The 18,863-nt window shown below is 50.8% G+C and overlaps 2 protein-coding genes across 2 annotated transcripts; one reads left to right on the plus strand and one right to left on the minus strand.

The window, feature by feature from the left end:
• Positions 1-896: 896 nt before the first annotated feature.
• Positions 897-9,866, plus strand: LOC135823771 (uncharacterized). Its single transcript, XM_065336613.1, has 3 exons — positions 897-1,470; positions 3,894-7,473; positions 9,144-9,866. The coding sequence occupies exons 2-3, from the start codon at positions 3,911-3,913 to the stop codon at positions 9,379-9,381; spliced, it is 3,801 nt and encodes a 1,266-aa protein (XP_065192685.1). The 5' UTR covers positions 897-1,470; positions 3,894-3,910; the 3' UTR covers positions 9,382-9,866.
• Positions 9,867-11,080: 1,214 nt separating this feature from the next.
• Positions 11,081-17,464, minus strand: LOC135823579 (uncharacterized). Its single transcript, XM_065336422.1, has one exon. The coding sequence runs from the start codon at positions 17,462-17,464 to the stop codon at positions 11,081-11,083; it is 6,384 nt and encodes a 2,127-aa protein (XP_065192494.1).
• Between the last annotated feature and the right edge of the window lie 1,399 nt (positions 17,465-18,863).

Genomic DNA, 18,863 nt, shown 5'->3' on the forward strand with positions numbered 1-18,863 from the left:
ACTCGTGAGGCTTTCCGGAGGAAGCCTCGAATAGCCAATTGCCTGATATGAGCTGTGAAGGACAGGTGTTGGTCAAATAGCACACCCAGCAGCTTCAGCTGGTCGACTTCCGGAACAATTGTGCCCTGGAATACAATCGGTGGGACGACGACTGTGTTGCGATGGTGGGAAATCAGGAGGGACTGAGACTTTGTAGGTTCAAACCTAATGTGCCAGGCCATTCCCCAGTCTGCCAGCGCATTTACAGCAAGCTGGAGTATGGTAACATCTTCGGGTACGGCAGTATGGGTCGATATGCACTTGTACAAGGTGGTGTCATCAGCATATGCAGCAAGCTGGGCCCCAGCAGGTAGGTGATCCTCAGCATCATTCGTATAGAGAAGGAATAAAGTCGGGCCCAAGATGCTACCCTGGGGGACGCCTGACATGATGGGGTAACTTAGAGGAGGACTGTCCGCTCACTACAGCCTGGAGCATGCGGTTGGTGAGGTAGCATCTGAGCCAGGCAAAAAGATGTCCCTGGAGCCCATATCGCTCAGCTTTGTACAGGACACCCGGGTGCGACACTTTGTCGAACGCCCCCAGCCATGGTCAAAGCCAACGATTGAGCTACTGAGCTGCAGCTATCGTAGGGTACGAAGGTACACACCGTATACGCGTACAGTCGTAGCTTGATCGATTCTCCAACAAAGTCCGGTTTCAAGAAGTAAGATTCTGTCGCTATGTTGTCAGGTTTGGCATCATTCCGCGGATAAACAATGCCGTGGGCGAGGCTACTGCCTACTGGACAACATGGCACAGCGCATTACTACTACTAGCCAGCCACATAATGACATATCCTAGTATTGGGCATGCAGCCATGCAGCGGTTCAGACCACGCAACGTCCAGGATCGAGCAGCTCGAAATGTCTTCACGGTTCGGACAACAGGCAAATAATAATTATTGTTGCAATCGCCTCGAACACTAGCATATCTCACGGCGTGAATATCGAATGTGAGCGGAAGGTAATGCTGTGCCTGATATCGACAATCTACCGGTTCATCGTCCGCTGATCCACCTTGAGCGTCAAGTACTACTAGTAGACACTGGCCCAAGGCAGCGCTCTACGTGAAGTACTGCGTTGGTGACTGGAGACGAGTGAGGGCAGAATGATCTACACGGGGAACATGACGATTGTAACAACACTCAACAGCCAATGAATGGGAAGCAGGGAGTAGTAAAATACAACACATGAAGTTCGATTTTGGATTGCAGGGTATGACGAGGAGATATCGAGAGCGAAAAGAGTTGGGACGTAAGTAAGCTACAATTGTAGTATCTCTTCGCATGATACACTGGACACGAGCCGCAGTTTCCAAGTCTCTCACTGGATTTGCACGCGGAGGTGGAGGAAGTCACGTTTATCTTCGGAAGCCGGTTTGGATCCGCCGCTTGCGAAAGCCGACACCGCTCGGGCCATAGGAAAACAGGTGAGAGATATGTGAGAGATAATGTGACGGGAAGCTCCGAACTGTATGTAGCGAAGCCGAGAGGTGTGTTGACCTCACTACTCGTCCGTAGTCTTCATAGGATCATACATGTGGTAGTTACACCACAACTCCAAACAATACCCGCACGAATACCGCCGTAGTCTTCATAGGATCATACATGTGGTAGTTACACCACAACTCCAAACAATACCCGCACGAATACCGGTAGTCTTCGTGGAGTCGTCGTAGGCCCGTGCAAAGTATGGTTACGGTATTTTCCCCAATAAATGTACAGTACTTTTATTGTTTCAAAGGTTGTCTGACCTATACTAATAGGAGACTGTACTAATATTGGAGACGAGTACTTAGTCTTTTATTGTTTCTGGAAAGATTGATTGCCTGGGTTGGGTGGCAAACAACTCGTGATAATGGTACTGCAAGTCTGTAAATACATCCAACCATGGCAAGAATCAGTGTACAGAGACACAAAGATGATGGACGGGTAAAAAAAACGAAGTAAGGTGGACCCTTGTATCTGTCCCCAGTAATGCCCGTTACATCATTCCGGCATGTACTATTATTAGAGACGTGTCCTTTTATATTTTTGATCCACACTCAACATGTTCTACAATTGGAGACGTACTAGTAATGGAGACGTATACGTTTAATGGAGGACGTACTGTAGTTCTTCTATTCGGCTGTGCATCATCCCATTTCAAAACTGTGCTTCTACGTCGATGCTTCTTTTACGTCTTCCTTCGTTTCGACTCTCAGCACGTACTTGTAGTTGTGCTCTGAATGAAGCTTCATAAAAGGCTACGGATGGAGCAGCCAGTGCTTTGCTTCTACTGACCTGGATGTGGAATATGGTCAAAGGCCGAGGAAGCATGTTGTGCATAATTATTCTGGTGCTGCTTCTCATGATCAGGAGAGTTTGATCCTCATCATACTAATTACTGTTACAGTAAAACCTGTCAAGGCGACCACTTTGATAAGTCGACCACCTGCCTCAGATGACCACTGAACCAGGACTAAGGGATGCTATTTGCAGTCAAACGACCCTGGATAAGGAGACCACCTGGCAACGGAGACCACACTTTGAAGGTCCCTTCAGCGGTCGTCTTAGACAGCTGTTTCACTGTACAGTAATCTTACAATCACTGTGAGAGTCACACTTGCAGTACGTGTAATAAATGGTCAACTGTGAAGCTGCCCCCCCCCCCTCTCTGTACAGCACATGTGCAATACGTGTAACAATAAAATGGTCAACTGTGAAGTCTCCCCCCCCCCCCCTCCAATCCAGCTTCTGTTGGCAAACGTCTTCGAACGAGGCTCTCATGTACTAGTATATATTTTGGCATTTACAGGGCGTAACTAGGTTCTACAGTCCATTCAGAAAAAAATGAACTTCTAGCTTTTGGCCATAAATGGGTCAAACGTTGAGTTTTTTTAAAAAAAATTTTCTGCAATCCCATATGGAATCCTCTTCCAATTATGTTTCTGAAGTTTTTTTGTCCAAAAAGCAAGCCATAGCAAGAATAGGATTTCGGCCAGGTTTTGCCCCAAAAGCACTGAATTGGGAAAAACCATCAAAATCCAGGCCGTTTGACCCCGCCTGCAACAGTGCATTCTGCGGTTCGAACCCCAGTTCAGGCACCCTTTTTGGACCCTTTTTCAAATTTCAAAGTTCGCAGCACTGCACTGTGTACGATGAAATCACGAAAAATCGCCAAATACGGGAGCTCGCCAGAGCCAAGACCCATCTTTTTATGAATGGACTGTATAGCCCACGCCATGCCAACACACACGTGGCGAAAAATGCGTCCCTTCTCTTTTGCAAATCCTTGGCCTAAGATCCGGTAAAGGAAAGTTGAGATAAACACACGAAGTTTGATGTAATGTAATCTGTGTCAGCCGATGCCCTCAGGACTGTAACAGTGACCCTTGTTTACAACCTGAATTATCGAGAATGATTTTCATTCTTGTCAAATAAAACTCTCATCTGAGCTGATCCCAAAGTGTAACGGTTGCTGAAGTCGAACAAAGGGCTACATCAATCCATACCTGGTGTAACCGATCTTTTTCTGGCTGACTTCCCCCAACTTCCTCTCTCATGTCTAACACACTCTCACTTACTTACCGTCTCTCTCTCTCTCACTCACAAACACATACTCTCACTTGCTCTCTCTCTATCCATCTCCATCTCTCTGTCTCTATCTATCTCTCTATCTATCTATCTATCTATCTATCTATCTATCTATCTATCTATCTGCCTGTCTCTGTGTGTGTGTCTGTGTGTCTATCTGTGTGTGTGTGTGTGTGTGTGTGTGTGTGTGTGTGTGTGTGCGTGTCTGTCTGTCTGTCTGTCTGTCTGTCTCTCCCTCTTTCTCTGTCTCTGTCTCTCCCTATCCCTCTCTCCCCAGGATCCAAAGAAGTGGCAATGGCCTGGAAAAGTGGTGGACTCTCTTCTCCGAACTGCGCTATTTCCCTGCTTATAGTCTGCTGCGCTGCATTAGTTTGCCATGGACAAGTAAGCTCACGTGAGGATCGGCTCTGGTCCAGTAAAGATCAGCCTCACACCATCATACCTAATCCTCTGGTTCCTGTTGAGCTACAGGCAGCCTCCCCGTCCCTGGACCAGCTACACATCTACGGGAGCAACGGACAAGTGCCTGGGTTCGCTGCGGTGCCGGCTCTGCTGAAACTTATTCCCACGCGCACAATGGTGGTGAACTTCCAGCATCTCAACATCGTCAACGGCGAGACAGTTGTGCTTCCACTGGTGACTGCGGCATGGAAGGAACACAGTACGCCTGACATTACTGTGTCCATCCAGTATTACCCGATTCCGACTGAGCCCTTGCTACAAGGGACACCAACGTGGGCAACGAATGACATTGACTGCACCGCCGTGGACTCGTCCTGCACCGGGCCGGAGTACTACGAGTGGGATCTACTCGGGTCGGTGGTGTCCCCATCCGGCCGCGACCTGGTTCTGATTGGCCTGAGGGATCGCAACACTGGGAGAGCTGCCGTGTACGTGTGGCGAGATGGAAAGCTCCACAGAACGGTAATACCGGAACAAGAGAATCCGGACGATATTCCGCATGCCCGGGCTCTGGTTTCATTGAGAACAGCCTCCGATAATCCTGCTGGTGATGACTTCAGTGTCATAGGCATTTACAGCACAAAGGTGAACACAACAAACATGTGGAGGCTGGATTTTCGCAATAATTCACGGACGGCAAGCTGGTATATCATTAGTCCAGTTGACGAGAGGAGACCGAGCCTACACCAATCCATCGACATGTTTTTCGACGAGAGCAGCCAACAGATCATTTTGTTCGGAGGAGGTGCTGACTCGGAAGCTTCCTGCGAGTTGTGGACCTACGATTTGGTGATTAGTGTTTGGGACAGTGATGAGTTTCCGCGCGACTGCAGCTACAGTGGTGTGGACAAGACATACTCTACCTTTGTACAACAGCAGAGTCTGCTGGTGGTCTTCATCAACGAGGCACAGATGAGTGCAGCTGCGGGCCGGCAATACACTGTATACATGAAGGACATGAGCGACCGTGCTTCAAACTGGACCGTGCTGCAGTCGACAGTCAGTGGTGCATCGCTTGTCGCAAACCAAGCCAGCATATTGGCAGGCAGTGATGCCATATATCTGGTCAGCAGCAACGAACCGTATCTCTTCGTGATCCGAAGGAATGTTAACCTTCCCCTGTGGTCCGACAGCGCTGTAGACTTTGCACCGGTTCCGACCTATAGCCGCCTGGCGACATCGCTCAGCCAGAGCATTGCCAGCGCCGCTCAGCCGGAGATCCAGTTCCAGGGCCCGTTCGGCACGGGCTTTGCCGGCCCTTCGGTGAATGTGCTGCTGGGTGGTGCAGTGTGGGATAGCAGATACATACCGTATGCACTCAGTGTAGTGCGCCGCATCAACAGCCAGCTCCCCATCGACAGCATCGGCAGCGTAAACGCGCTGCAAATCCCGTACACGAGCCACGTCATGCACACCAACCCAGTTGAGATGGACAGCGGACTTGGGCGCGGCCGTCTGTACCTTGTGATGCTCGACGCCGGCACAGGCGACAGCTGCTTGATGATCATACATGGCGGGGTAACAGTGAACTTTGCACAGATGTTCCACCCACTGTCAGCACTGGAAAGTCTGTGGTGCTTTGATGCATGCCAGGGCACATACAAAAAAGGGACGGAGGACGAAGGAGACGGACCTCCGGCACGCTACAGTCATGCTGGCTTTGCCCTTACCGCTGACTCATTTGTGATTTTCGGTGGCAAGGCTCCATTGCGTAATGGGTCAACGATGGACACGGCGTTGCTACATGATGTCTGGCTCTTCTCCTTTCAGGACCAAAACAACCGCAGCGCGTGTGAAGGAACATGGCAGAATCTGTCCGCAGCTCATCGTGAGATGCCATCCATTTCGGCACCGGCAGTACTAGCACTGACTATAGCAGGCCGGCAGAGGATTCTAGTTTTCGGAGGACAGGCAGACGACATCTGGCAGACCGCTTCGGATGCCTTTTTTGAGATTTCGATCGAAGGACAGACATACTCCATTCAGGATGTCAAGCAAGAGCAGGGAAGGCTTCCAGGAAGGATGGGCCATACACTCAAGCAGTACAGCAATGATAGCCTGCTGTTGTTCGGTGGCAGAGGTGCTGACGAGCCGACAACTGCGTCGGAAGCGTTCCTGCTGCGTTACTACGTGGACCAGAACGACGTGATCTGCATCTCCCAAGCCATACCGTTCTTCAGGCATGAGCCGATGATCGGGATGAGTGTAGCATCGTTGAGCAGCGGCCTAATACTGATGGCATCAACGGTTGTCAGAATCGCCGCTGAAGAGGAGGTGCACAGTCAAGCAGCTGGCATCCTGTACCTACCATTTGGCCTTTGCCAAGCAGGGCATGTCCGGAATATGTTCGCCGCTGAATGCAAGGCATGCCCAAAGGGTACTTGGGGATCCAGTGGCAAAGCCTGCGTAAATTGCTCCAGCGGGACAACAACGCCGGGCTCTGGCAGCACTTCGACGGATGACTGCACAGTGTGCGCGCAGAGCATTTGCAACTGGCACGGCAACTGCTCCGTAGTGGGCAGCCAAACGATGTGCTCCTGCCATTGGGGTTACTATGACTGGGATAACTGCTTCATGCCTTACTACTATATTGCCGGCGGGGCGCTGCTGCTCCTGTTTGTCAGTGTCCTTGTCATTGCCGGATACATCTCCGTGAAGCAGCACGGGGCACAGCAGGAGCTCCACCGCGAGCAGCGTGCCTCGGCGAAACGAATGTCCACGTTCATGGCCGTCTGGAAAATCGAATGGGGTCAGCTGCGCCTGCGGCACGTCATTGGCCAGGGTGGTTACGGTGATGTTTGGCTTGCAGAGCTGAATGACATGCTTGTGGTTGTGAAGAAGCTGAAGCAATACCTTCAGTGTGACGACCTCTGCAGCCGCGAGTTCCAGCGAGAAGTGGAATTGATGAAGCTTCACCGACATCCAAACATTGTGTTCTTCCTGGGAGCCGGCACTGACCCACGCAATGAGCCATTCCTAGTCATGGAGTATGCTAAGCGTGGATCATTGAAAGCATTACTGCAAAACAGCAGTGTTACCATCAGTCACACAGATCGACTTCGCTTCATGCTGGATGCGGCTAAGGGTATGGAGTATTTGCACGGCCTGCATCCACCAGTTGTACACCGTGACCTGAAGTGCTCCAATCTGCTGGTGACCGAGCGCTGGGTGGTGAAAGTGGCTGATTTCGGCACGGCGCGCCTGATGTCACGCCTGGCTGACAATACAGGTGTCCGTCGTCGGCGACGGCAACGCCATGGTGACAGTCTGGACGAGAGCGAACCTCTTCTCCAGCATGATGACTCGACCGTGACATTCAACAATGGCACAGATGCATACGTCTCGCCAGAACGAATCCGCAGGCAACCGTACGGAACAGCTGCAGACGTCTACAGGTAAGGTGCTCATTATGACTAATGCCATTTTTGAGTACTGTAAAAGCCATTATTCTAACGAGGCGCATGCATAACGATTTCCCAAAATTGACTAGTTTACGTGTACCAAAGGTAACGATTTTCACTCATTCTCAACGCTCAATAGGACAGTATATGTATCGATTTCTGTATACCGTATTTCCGCGCGTATAAAGCCATGGCGTTATAGGTGAAACATCGCTGTTTTGGACCAAATGTTTGGAGAAAATAGCCTCGGTTTTAACGCCATGGCGCTAAAAGTGAGAGACGCTTACATGAAAAAATCGGCAGAGTATGAACTTCGAGTACTCGTATGGTGCCGTTGTACGTTCATGTCGAGCATCGATATACTTTCAATTTTCCCTGAAAATTTCTAACTGTGAACCTATTGTGTACAAGGTGGCATACAAACTTGTTTGAAGGTGCGGTGGCGGTAAAGCATGTGACAGTGGGGATGGGTGCATGTAGAGAGAATCACAGCTACTGTAGGTTCACTGAAAGAATTGAACTCACCTTTAACGCCGGATGCAACTTCCTCCACATTGAATTTTGTTCACTTATAACGCCATGGCTTTATAAGTGAGGGTGGCCTTATATTCGGATATAACGCCATGGCTTTATATGCGCGGAAATACGGTAACGATTTCTATGTTAACGACAGATTTCTCCTCATTAACTCGTTAGAGTTAGCACTTTGTTATATATAATAATGGCTTTTACAGTACACTCATATCTGGACTTCAAAGTTACGGGCACTCGGGTCTACCGCGTACGGGGCACCCTTGGGGCGAGTTTCAGTGGAAATATTACTACAAGTACTCTTTTAAGAAAGGGTTTGCTCCCCACACCGGAGCTCGCGCTATTCCGCCGACTTTACTTGACACTTGACTGACTCACGACTGCCATCCAGAGCACACGCGAAGTCCATCGAACATTCTTCTCGTGTGCTCTGGATGGCAGTCGTGAGTCAGTCAAGTGTCAAGTAAAGTCGGCGGAATAGCGCGAGCTCCGGTGTGGGGAGCAAACCCTTTCTTGCAAATCATCGCCGAAGTCGCAACCACTACTTCGTACTGTTGTTTTCGCTCCGAGAAAGAAGATGCCAGGTTGTACCTTGCAGGCTGAAAGTCAGAGTACAAGGAAGTAACTGACTTCCTTCTCCCCTTGCTGCCTGCACAGATAGCCACAGTATAGTGACATAAACAAGTATGGTTCTCTACTGCCTGGAAGAGCTCAGCCTGCAGAGCCCTTCACACAGCATGGAGATACATGTATGTTGCAACTTCGAGTTTGCTGCTATCATGTACACCTGACGATAGTGAACCGCGTGCAACTCAGAGTTGCAACATAAATTCACCTCCTTGCTCTGTGACATTTTTTAGAGATTTAGTTCAGTGCTTGACTGTGTCTTCATGTGTGGTAGTTTTTGGACTGCCCGTGACTAGCTGTATTCACTAGGAGTGGCGAGGCGTCTTGCAGCTTCACCATAGATCGGCTACCACAACTACCGTATTCACAGCATATGAGTCAACCGTGTTTTTTTAGTTCTGTGATATTCTCTTCACTGGTCTTTACATCATGATACACCATGCATATGCAGCATATGCTCACTGTGACGTCTCTCCGTTCTTGCTTGTTATTATCTACATGCACAGCTTTGGCATTGTACTATGGGAGTCGTACACTCGCCAGACGCCGTACGAAGAGCCGGACTATGCGTTCACCAACCAGCTCCTCAATGCCGTAATCGGTGGCGAGAGGCCCAGTTTTCCCAGCAGCACTCCGCAGGACTACGTGGACTTGACCCGACACTGTTGGCAGGAGAACGCCGTCGGACGGCCGAGCTTCTCGGAGATAGTGCGGCGTCTCGACATCCAGCTGCTATCCTGGTAGTTGCACTGGTGACCAGCGAGCATCGATTGCCATGTCCCGCGGTGGAGTAAAAACGTTCATGCAAGCACACCGACAACCATTGAGCAGACATGAAGAATCAGTGGCATCAGCATCGTTCTCCCCTAAAACTGAAACCCTGAATGCAAGCATATTACTCATTGTTAGTGAAGGGAAAGAAGCCGAGAAAGAGGCAGTGCGGAGATAAGAGCTTTACTAGAGTGGTGAATAGCATTAAAAGAAAAGCGGACATTGAACGTTGGACTTCTGTTACCCATGCGTCCCTCTTATTAGTTCGCCAGTCTGCGTAGCATTCACTTTTAAAAGTGTTCAATGCTATACCCCTTACACAGTATGTGCTCCCTTGCTCGTTATCAATGTTGATATAAATTTCTCCCTTGCTCGTTATCAATGTTGATACAGATTTCTCCCTTGCTCGTTATCAATGTTGATACAGATTTACTTGATAATTTCCCACAGAAAATCGATTAGGACAACTCCGAAAGAAGCCAGAGCACGCATACTGGGTAGCTAGGTACCAGGAGTAGCACCTGGCTCACACAGTGACTGTCCCAGCTGTGCAGACCCAACTCATGTAGCTGTCGCCTTTGCACCTTTGGATTGGATTTGGATTGGTTTATTTAACGTCGAATAACAAACAGGCAGTGTTGCCTTATTACATGAGATCGACTAAAGACAAACAGGCACACAAATGTACTTCAGTAAGGAAAAGATTAAAAAGAAAAAAAAGAAAATAGAAAAAAAGAGTAGGATTTAAGACAGCAGCTAGCTAGCAGAGGAAAGATTGCATAATTATTTGATCAGTGAGCAACGTAAGTCGGTGAATTTTTCAGGTGGGGTAAGAGAGCGGTCCGGAATTGACCTGGTTTCTTCAGTGATCGTATAGATGCAGGCAACTTATTCCAGAGAGCGGCTTTCCTGGTGAACTTAACCATACGTAATGTTTCGAATTGCGTGCTTGGCCCAAAATAACCCAACTCTCACAAGATCAAAGAAGCGCACAAATATTCAACATAGACAAAAACTTCTTCTTGTTCCAACCAAAAACCCAACACAAGAGCTTCCCTGTCCTACAAAAAGTCACAGCAAAAATGTAAATCAGCTGTTACGCATGCGCTGCCTACAACGGCGGGAAACTGAAAAGAGCAGGCACGTGCATGATATTACAATCACCAATAAAACCGCACAGCAAAGGGGTAGCTACACTTGAGATGAGAACAGGCCAAACATCATGAATGAGAAGCGGGAGTCACTCGGCCACACAGACCAATGAAACACAACAGATAGTCTATACACAACATTCCTCCCCCTTGAGCAAACATGCAAATAGCAGGGAGCGAAAACTACATACACCCAGAAGAGCAAAAAAAACAAAAACAACGAAAAACAAAAGGCAAAAACAAGCATATGCCACACCAGCATCTTGCCAGGAAAAACAAAAGAGCGTAATGTGTACTTCCTCCGATAGAACTAGCTCATCAGGACCGAAACTATCGAAGACATTTGCAACCCACTCGTGCTGTAACACGCATAACATTATTCCTATCACCCATAGCTCTATCAGTACCACACAGCATGAAATATGGCTAGCAGATATTTTATTTCATTATCACTGATCAGCCAACGTCTTCGGTATTAGAATCAGTTACTCAGTACTTGGCTCGGGGCGATGAGTTTCACTTCACAGGTCACGCATCTTCACGACCGACTCCAAGCTGTTAACTCGGTCACTGGACGGCTCCACTTCCAGAGGCACAAGGTAGCGAACATGCCGACGGTAGACTTTTCCCCGGATGTTGACATCCACCACACGTGTCGCTCCGTCCTTGCCTGGGTAGACGGCTTCCACTCTTCCCAATGGCCACTTTGCTCGTGGAAGATGGTCGTCGAGGCATAGCAGAACATCTCCAACCTGAGCTGACCTCTGAGCACGTTGCCACTTGGTAGACAGGTTCAACCGTGAGACAACCTCTCTCTTCCAGCGCCTCCAAACTACCTTCAGTAAATGCTGGATGATGTCGAAACGCCGATGAGGATGAGCTCGCTCAGCCAACTCTGCCTGTTCCTCCAGTGGACTCGTGACTCGAGCGTGTCCCACCAGAAAATGGTGAGGCGTCAATGGCTGAGGGTCCGCGGCATCAGTAGAAACCGCAGTTAGTGGCCTAGAGTTGAGTAACCCTTCCGCCTGAACAAGAGCAGTATGCAGTTCCTCATCGGTAAGATCCGCTTTATACAAGACTGTCTGCAGTACTTGTTTCAATGAGCGAACGACCCGCTCAAACACACCACCAGTGTGAGGCGCCCTCGGGGGGTTAAAAACCCACTGTGTCCCTTGGGCTGCCAACGCTGCTGAGACATCACCAGTACCAAGACTTTGTACAGCTTCACGCAACTCCCGCTCTGTCCCGACGAAATTCGTCCCATTATCTGAGAGGATCATGGTTGGGGTTCCACGGCGCTTGGTGAAGCGTACCAGGGCCATTTTAAAACCGTCCGTGTCTAAGGAGTACACTACCTCGAAATGGCAAGCCCTGGTTTGCAGGCATGTGAAGATCGCTGCATACCGCTTTTCCTGGACACGTCCGCGGCCACGTTTTACGTAAAACGGCCCAGCAAAGTCGACTGCTGTACGTGAGAAGGCGAGTAGCTGACCTTCGGTTCTGAAATTGGGTAGCGGACCCATCGCTGGTGAGTACGGCTTGTTCCACAAACGTTTACAGCCGACACAGGCCTGACGATACCGCTTTACCGTCTGTCTCCCCTTTACGATCCAGAACTTGTCAGCTAGCTTCGATAGCAGGTGGTTGGTACCAATCGAGTGTGAGCATTGCCGATCTTCTTCTGCAATGACCAATTCCGTCACCCGATGCTTCTGAGGTAATATCAAGGGACACCGAAACTCACTGGCCAGATGATGAGCCGTCCTCAGTCTCCCGCCAACTCGTAACACCGGGACTTCAGCGCTGCTGTCCAGGAACGGCCGCAGCTTGACAAGAGGTGATGAGGATGGTAGTTCCTTGCCGTTCATCAGAGTGTGGTACACGTCTGGGTACTGGTCTCTCTGTGATCGCGCCACCCAATACTGCTCAGCACTGTCAACCTCTGCTGCTGAAAGCTCCGGCACATTAAGAGAAGAACATTGGCTGCCCAAGTTCACTTCAACCACGGGGGCCTCCCCCGTGCTGGTATAAGCTTGTTCTCCAGCGCGGGCTGACTTGAGGCAGTGGATAAACCGGCGACACCAGGCTGTTACACGTAGGAGATGAGGCCACGCAGAGTAGTTCCCGGGGTCCAGTCGAGTCTCAGCAGGATGACACTCAACTGCATGTAGGCTGACCATGGCAGTAGCTACCTTGGATACTTGCATGCATGGAAGGACGGAGGGCACGGCAATCATTTTCTTTGGCCACTGGTCAGCACCGAAGGAGAGGAATCGAGGCCCAGACCACCACGTTCCCCGTTCCACGAGTTGCTGGGCAGAGAGTCCACGAGTAGGAAGATCAGCGGGATTCTCCTTTCCGGGAACATGCTGCCACTGCGCAGGACGCGAAAGACGCTGGATTTCTGAAATGCGGTTGCCGACGTCAACCTTAAACTTTCTACTGAGCGAGCGAACCCAGTAGAGGACGTTCATCGAGTCTGTCCAATAGTTGACGTCATCTGTTCCAACACCAACCGCTCCACTGACGTACTCACCCAGGCGTGCACCGAGTACTGCACCCTGCAGCTCAAGCTGAGGGATCGTTCGCCGCTTGATGGGAGCCGGCCGCGCCTTTGCCATGATCAACGTGACACGTGCTCCGCCATCACTCTCCGCCACTCGCACATAAGCTGCTGCGGCATATGCCAATGCGGAAGCGTCCGTGAACACATGGACGGTGATGTCGTTGACCCAATCATCTCCCTTGAAACAGCGACGGATCTTGAGGTGAGAAAGAGTGTCGAACTCACTAAACCACCGGCTCCATGAAGCAAGATGAGCATCTGGCAGCGTGTCGTCCCAGCCGATTCCAGAGAGACATAACTCTTGGAACATTATCTTGGCCCTTATGGTGAATGGCGACAGCTGACCCCTTGGGTCGAACAATGTTGCCATGCGGCTCAAGACTGACCGCTTCGTGAACACTGTCGGAGATGATCCCTTGTAGTGGAACGTGAAGTAGTCCCCCTTGACCATCCACTTCACACCTAAGGCTTTCTGGGACACCTCAGGATGCGAGGGGCTCTCTGCAATTGACCTGGACTCTGCCGCGGCCCGCTCCTCAGCAGGAATAGACGCCATGACCTCTGGGCTGTTGCTTAGCCACTTACGTAGCGTGAACCCGCCACGCTTCAAGAGGGCCTGAGTCTCCACTCGAGCAAGAATCGCCTGCTGTACGTCACGTAGCGACTTGAGAAGATCATCGACATAGAAGGAGTCCCGCACAATGTCGCTGGCAATAGGATCATACTGGTCTCCAAAGCGCTCGGCAGTAGCTTGCAAGGCTCGTCCAGCTAAATAGGGTGACGCCTTGATCCCGAAGACCAGCCGCATGAATTCGTACGTCTCAACTGTTTCGCCAGGCTGCCATAGGAACCGGTGGTATCTTCGGTCTTCTGGGGAAAGGGACACCTGGAGAAACATCTCCGAAACATCGCCCATCAGTGCGATAGGCTCAAGGCAGAAGCGAATCAGGAGCTTCACGAGGTCGGCCTGCAGTTTCGGTCCAGCCAACATCAAGTCGTTCACAGCAACATTATTTGCTCTGGCGGCAGCATCAAAAACAACGCGGACTTTAGTCGTTGCCTTATCCTCCCGTATAACAGCGAAATGCGGCAGATAACACTGTGATGAGCCGCATTGTTCAACTTCCTCAGTTGTCAGTTTCCGGATGTAGGACTTCTGCAGGTAGTCTTCCAGGACCTTCGCATACCTTGGCAGCATACCTGGCCGTCGCTGCAGCGATCGCATGAGTGCGCGGAGTCGGTTCTCAGCCAGCACCTTGTTGCTCGTGACATCAGGCTGCTTGGCGCCGTCCTTCCAGGGGATTCCGACTTCAAACCGACCGTCCTTGTAGTTCAGGGTTCGCTGAGTTGAAGTCACCGCTTGCTGCTCGTCCGGAGTCAAGTACTGGTCTGACTTTGGTAACATTCCAACCGCTTCAAGATCCCAGAAACGACTCACCAGGTGGTCCAAATTGGTACCAGCAGTGGTCACCGCATGGAACGTCGAATGCGTCGGTGTGGATGGACATAGTACTGGCCCAAAACAGACCCATCCGAGAGGAGTCTTCCGAGCAATAGGGTCACCATCGCCTCCATGACGTTCCTCATCCGCACGGTGAAGCACTGGTGAGTTCAAGCCAATCAGCAAGTCGAGGTGATTGTCTCCTGCTGTCTTGAACGATACGTCACGAAGATGTGCCCAGTTGTCCTGAATCTCCTTCCAGTTCACCAATCGCAGATCCGTCGTTACTCTGGGCAGGACATATGCCTCAAGCTCCGTAGCCTTGTCACCACCATCATGCTGGACCGCTAGCGTCACCACTTGGAGAGTGTCGTTAATTGCGCCACCACCGATAACGCCGACCGACACTTTCTTCCTGCTCCCCCCTAGACGGAGACGCCTAGCCAGACGCTCTGAGACATAGCTGCACGAGGATCCTGAGTCCAGGAGGACGTTGGCTGTAGCCTTCGCTGTACCACCTCTGACTTCTGCCTGCGTGACCATAAAGGATGTTAGCCCAGCATTGGAGTCGTCTGTAGCTGCTGTTGCATGCGCCGTGTTTTCACTCGCAGCCGGACTGGTGGACGCAGCTGCCTTACTGGAGGGCAGTGATGGCTTTGACTCGTGCAGAAGCGAGTGGTGCTTGCCACGGCAGTGAGGGCAACCGGAAGCAGCATTGCAGTCACGCGCCCAGTGACCTTCTCTTAGGCAGCAGAGACACAAATTCAGTAGACGAACCAGCTCGTTACGTCTCGACGTTGAGAGTGCCTTGAACTCATTGCAGTTAGCGAGCTGATGCGGACCACTACACTTGCGGCACCTCTGTCGTGCTTGCTGCTGTGTCTTTGAGTGGCCAGACGTCTTGATCGGAGCTTCTTGAGGCCTTTTTGGCGCCGTAGCTTCAGTGCCTATGAAAGACCGTTGCTGCACGGGGCGCTGAACAGCTTCATGATGCCTTTTTCCATGGGAGGGTTGACGGTCTGGCTGCTCGGTACGGTCATTGGCATACTTTGCCGTCTTCACCTTTTCTAGTAGCCAGGTGGCAAACACCTTGATGTCGGTGTTACCGTCTCCGTGCCTCTCAAAATACCTGATGAGCGTTGTCCTCGGCACCTTTTCGGTAGCAATGATGCACAGCTCAGGGCCCGGTTCAGAGCCGCACAGCTTCATGTTGGCGATTAGGCTGCGTAGCTTGACCGCATACTGCTGCAGACCCTCCACGTCCCTTTCGTTAGTGACTCGGGGATGGTTGAGCAGATCTCGGATTTGTTGCTCCAAGTGTCGATCTGTGCCACCAAACCAAGACTCCAGCTCCGCCCACGCGGCGTCATATGCTCCGGGGCCGTCCAGAAGGTCTTCAATGAGGATAGCGGCTTCTCCGCCAGCAACGGCCTCGCGAAGGCGAGCCATTTGGTACTCCTCAGGCAAAGATGAGTCGGCTACTTGCAAGAACCTCTGCCGCCATTGGATGTAATCGCGCCCTTTTCCACTGAACTTCGGCACTTCTATTGGCTTCAACCAAGAATGCCCATATGGACTGATGTGTGGAGCAGCAGGCTGTGCATACTGAGTCTGATATTGACTGTGAGCACTAGGCGCGGCTGCCTGTGCAGAAGGCCGGTAAGCTCTTGGTGCAACACTGCGTCTTGGAGATGGAAATGCAGTCTTAGCTGCGTGAGCTGAGGGTAGTGGTGGAAGAACTGAAGATGAAAATGCAGTAACAGGCTTGGCGTGAGGACGTTGCTGTACAGAAGGCATTGCTCTCGCTCTGAATGCTCCACCACCCTGCCCTTGAGTTTGACTGGGTGCTCCACTCACAACTCTGTTCACTGCGACTCCAGGTGTACCAGTACCACTACCTGCACTAGCAACGTAGGCAGCACTAGACACTTGAGTAGCGGAGTGTTGATGATGTTGAGGCTGTCCCACAAGCACACTACTCTGAGTAACACTAGCAGTTGTGAATGTAGCTGCATGCACAGCGTGACCTGGAGGTTGCAACGAGGATCGAGTTCCAGAGCTAGTATCAGCGCTGCTGCCCCTGCCTTGCATTCCTGGACTGCCTCTAAGTGCTAGTGCACCTCTGGCCCTAAGCCTGCTATCAGGGTAATCACCCACTGTCCCATCATCTTGAGCAGCTCCATGAATGGCATGATCCCTTTGATCAGCAGCAGCGGCAGCAGGCGTTTGCCAGGGAACAGCAGTGCTGCATCCGTCAGTGACGCCACTGTGATACATACCAGTACTATACATAGTCACTACTGATGCATCATCATCACTACAAGCTCTCAGGCTGGAACTGACACCAGGGTCTCCAGAAAACTCCGTTCCTCCGTCATCAGCACTACGTGGCGCGCTGTGGGCAAAATCTTCGCCCTCTAGCTCTTCCTCTAGAGGCTGCGCTGACAAGTCACCATCGCCACTGGGCTGGCTGGCTGACTCCAAAACTCCTGACTCAAGGAGCGAACTAACTTCTGCCAGCGGAGAACAATCCTCGTTCAACTTCTCAAACCACTTTTCCAACTTCTCCAATCCTTCAAAATCTGCATCGTCTCGCAATTGATTCCTGTGGTCCTCGACCACTTCTTCGATTTGTTTTACTATTCCTTCGGCGTCAGCCAGGTACTTTTTGAGGTACCTCGCACTCGGCGACGACTTCCCATACTCCGTGTTCAATACCTTCAGCAGGTTGGTCAGTCTTCTCCGCAGGGAGGCACGAAACTTTACATAGTCGTAAGTCACACTTTGGGCTGGAGGTGCCTGCGAGCTGGTCTCCGGAGCGTCAGCTTCGGTGTCCTGCCCATGCTCGCCAGACAGCTCTCCACTCCCCGCGACAGTAGTGGTTTCTTCGTCGTCCATGTCTTCAAAATGCACGCATCCCGTCGGAGGTGCCAGTAATGTTTCGAATTGCGTGCTTGGCCCAAAATGACCCAACTCTCACAAGATCAAAGAAGCGCACAAATATTCAACATAGACAAAAACTTCTTCTTGTTCCAACCAAAAACCCAACACAAGAGCTTCCCTGTCCTACAAAAAGTCACAGCAAAAAATGTAAATCAGCTGTTACGCATGCGCTGCCTACAACGGCGGGAAACTGAAAAGAGCAGGCACGTGCATGATATTACAATCACCAATAAAACCGCACAGCAAAGGGGTAGCTACACTTGAGATGAGAACAGGCCAAACATCATGAATGAGAAGCGGGAGTCACTCGGCCACACAGACCAATGAAACACAACAGATAGTCTATACACAACACATCATCATCATCATCATCATCATCATCATCATCATGGTTTTGTATTCTCTTCGAGAAATCATAATTATACCCATTCATGAAGGCTTCCAGGTACATCTTGCAATAACGTAGTGCTATGGAGTAGCCTTCTGTCATGTCAGCTGCCAGGTCTTGACATGAACCAATTTGGTACTTTTGAGTACCTACATACCCGCGATGTGTACCCAGATTTCCAATTCATTATGCCTTGTGAACACCCTCTCCTGCAGAGTTCAAGTGTGCAGTGAACTCTGACACGCTCCCCCCCCCCCCCCCCCCCCCCCACCTCCCCACATGTACCCGTGTTGATTTCATTATGCAATTTATGGCTTGTGAACACCCTCTCCTGCAGAGTTCAAGGGTGCAGTGAACTCTGACACGCCCCCCCCCCTCCCCACATGTGCCTGTGTTGATTTCATTATGGCTTGTGGACACCCGCTCTCGTAGATGGTATCTTTCAAGTGTGTTGTGAGGTTTTACACCCCTCCCCCTCCCAACCCCCCTCCCCCCCCCCCCCCCCCGGCCCCAACCACTGTGATGCCATCAATGCATCATGGGTAGGGAGCACTACCCATCAAGTCAACCCACACTGAGCCTACATGCCTTCTTCGCCTTACCATGCAATGTCTGCTAGCATGCTGGTCTTAGAATTAGGCAGCGCCGTCATGCATAGTGGATTGTGACATACACTGTATCTTACGTCTGTAGGTGATCATGATCGACCCAATCCCCAACAAATGCACAATCATACACTGAGTTACTGTAGCCGAGCACTTACAGTGAATATGTCGTTGCTTGATTCACGGATGGGAAGTTGGGAACCTACAATACATGTATCTGGAAACGAGTCGATTTACAAAATACCACTGTAATCAATTCGTGTTTTGATGTTGGCTGCAGTACTGAGTGGCAATACTTCATATTTCGTGCAGGACGGTCGTTGTGTCTACGATGGTGTGTGTGTGGGGGGGGGGGGGGGCA

The sequence above is a fragment of the Sycon ciliatum genome, chromosome 8, assembly GCF_964019385.1.
Source record: "Sycon ciliatum chromosome 8, ocSycCili1.1, whole genome shotgun sequence".
NCBI lineage: Eukaryota > Metazoa > Porifera > Calcarea > Leucosolenida > Sycettidae > Sycon > Sycon ciliatum.

What these genes read in the sequence shown, in the direction of transcription:
- LOC135823579 (XM_065336422.1), bottom strand. Translation starts at nt 17,464, where the DNA reads ATGGACGACGAAGAAACCACTACTGTCGCGGGGAGTGGAGAGCTGTCT.
- LOC135823771 (XM_065336613.1), top strand. Translation starts at nt 3,911, where the DNA reads ATGGCCTGGAAAAGTGGTGGACTCTCTTCTCCGAACTGCGCTATTTCC. An exon ending in ACAGCTGCAGACGTCTACAG is followed by an intron (nt 7,474 to 9,143) that starts GTAAGGTGCTCA and finishes CTACATGCACAG; the next exon opens with CTTTGGCATTGTACTATGGG.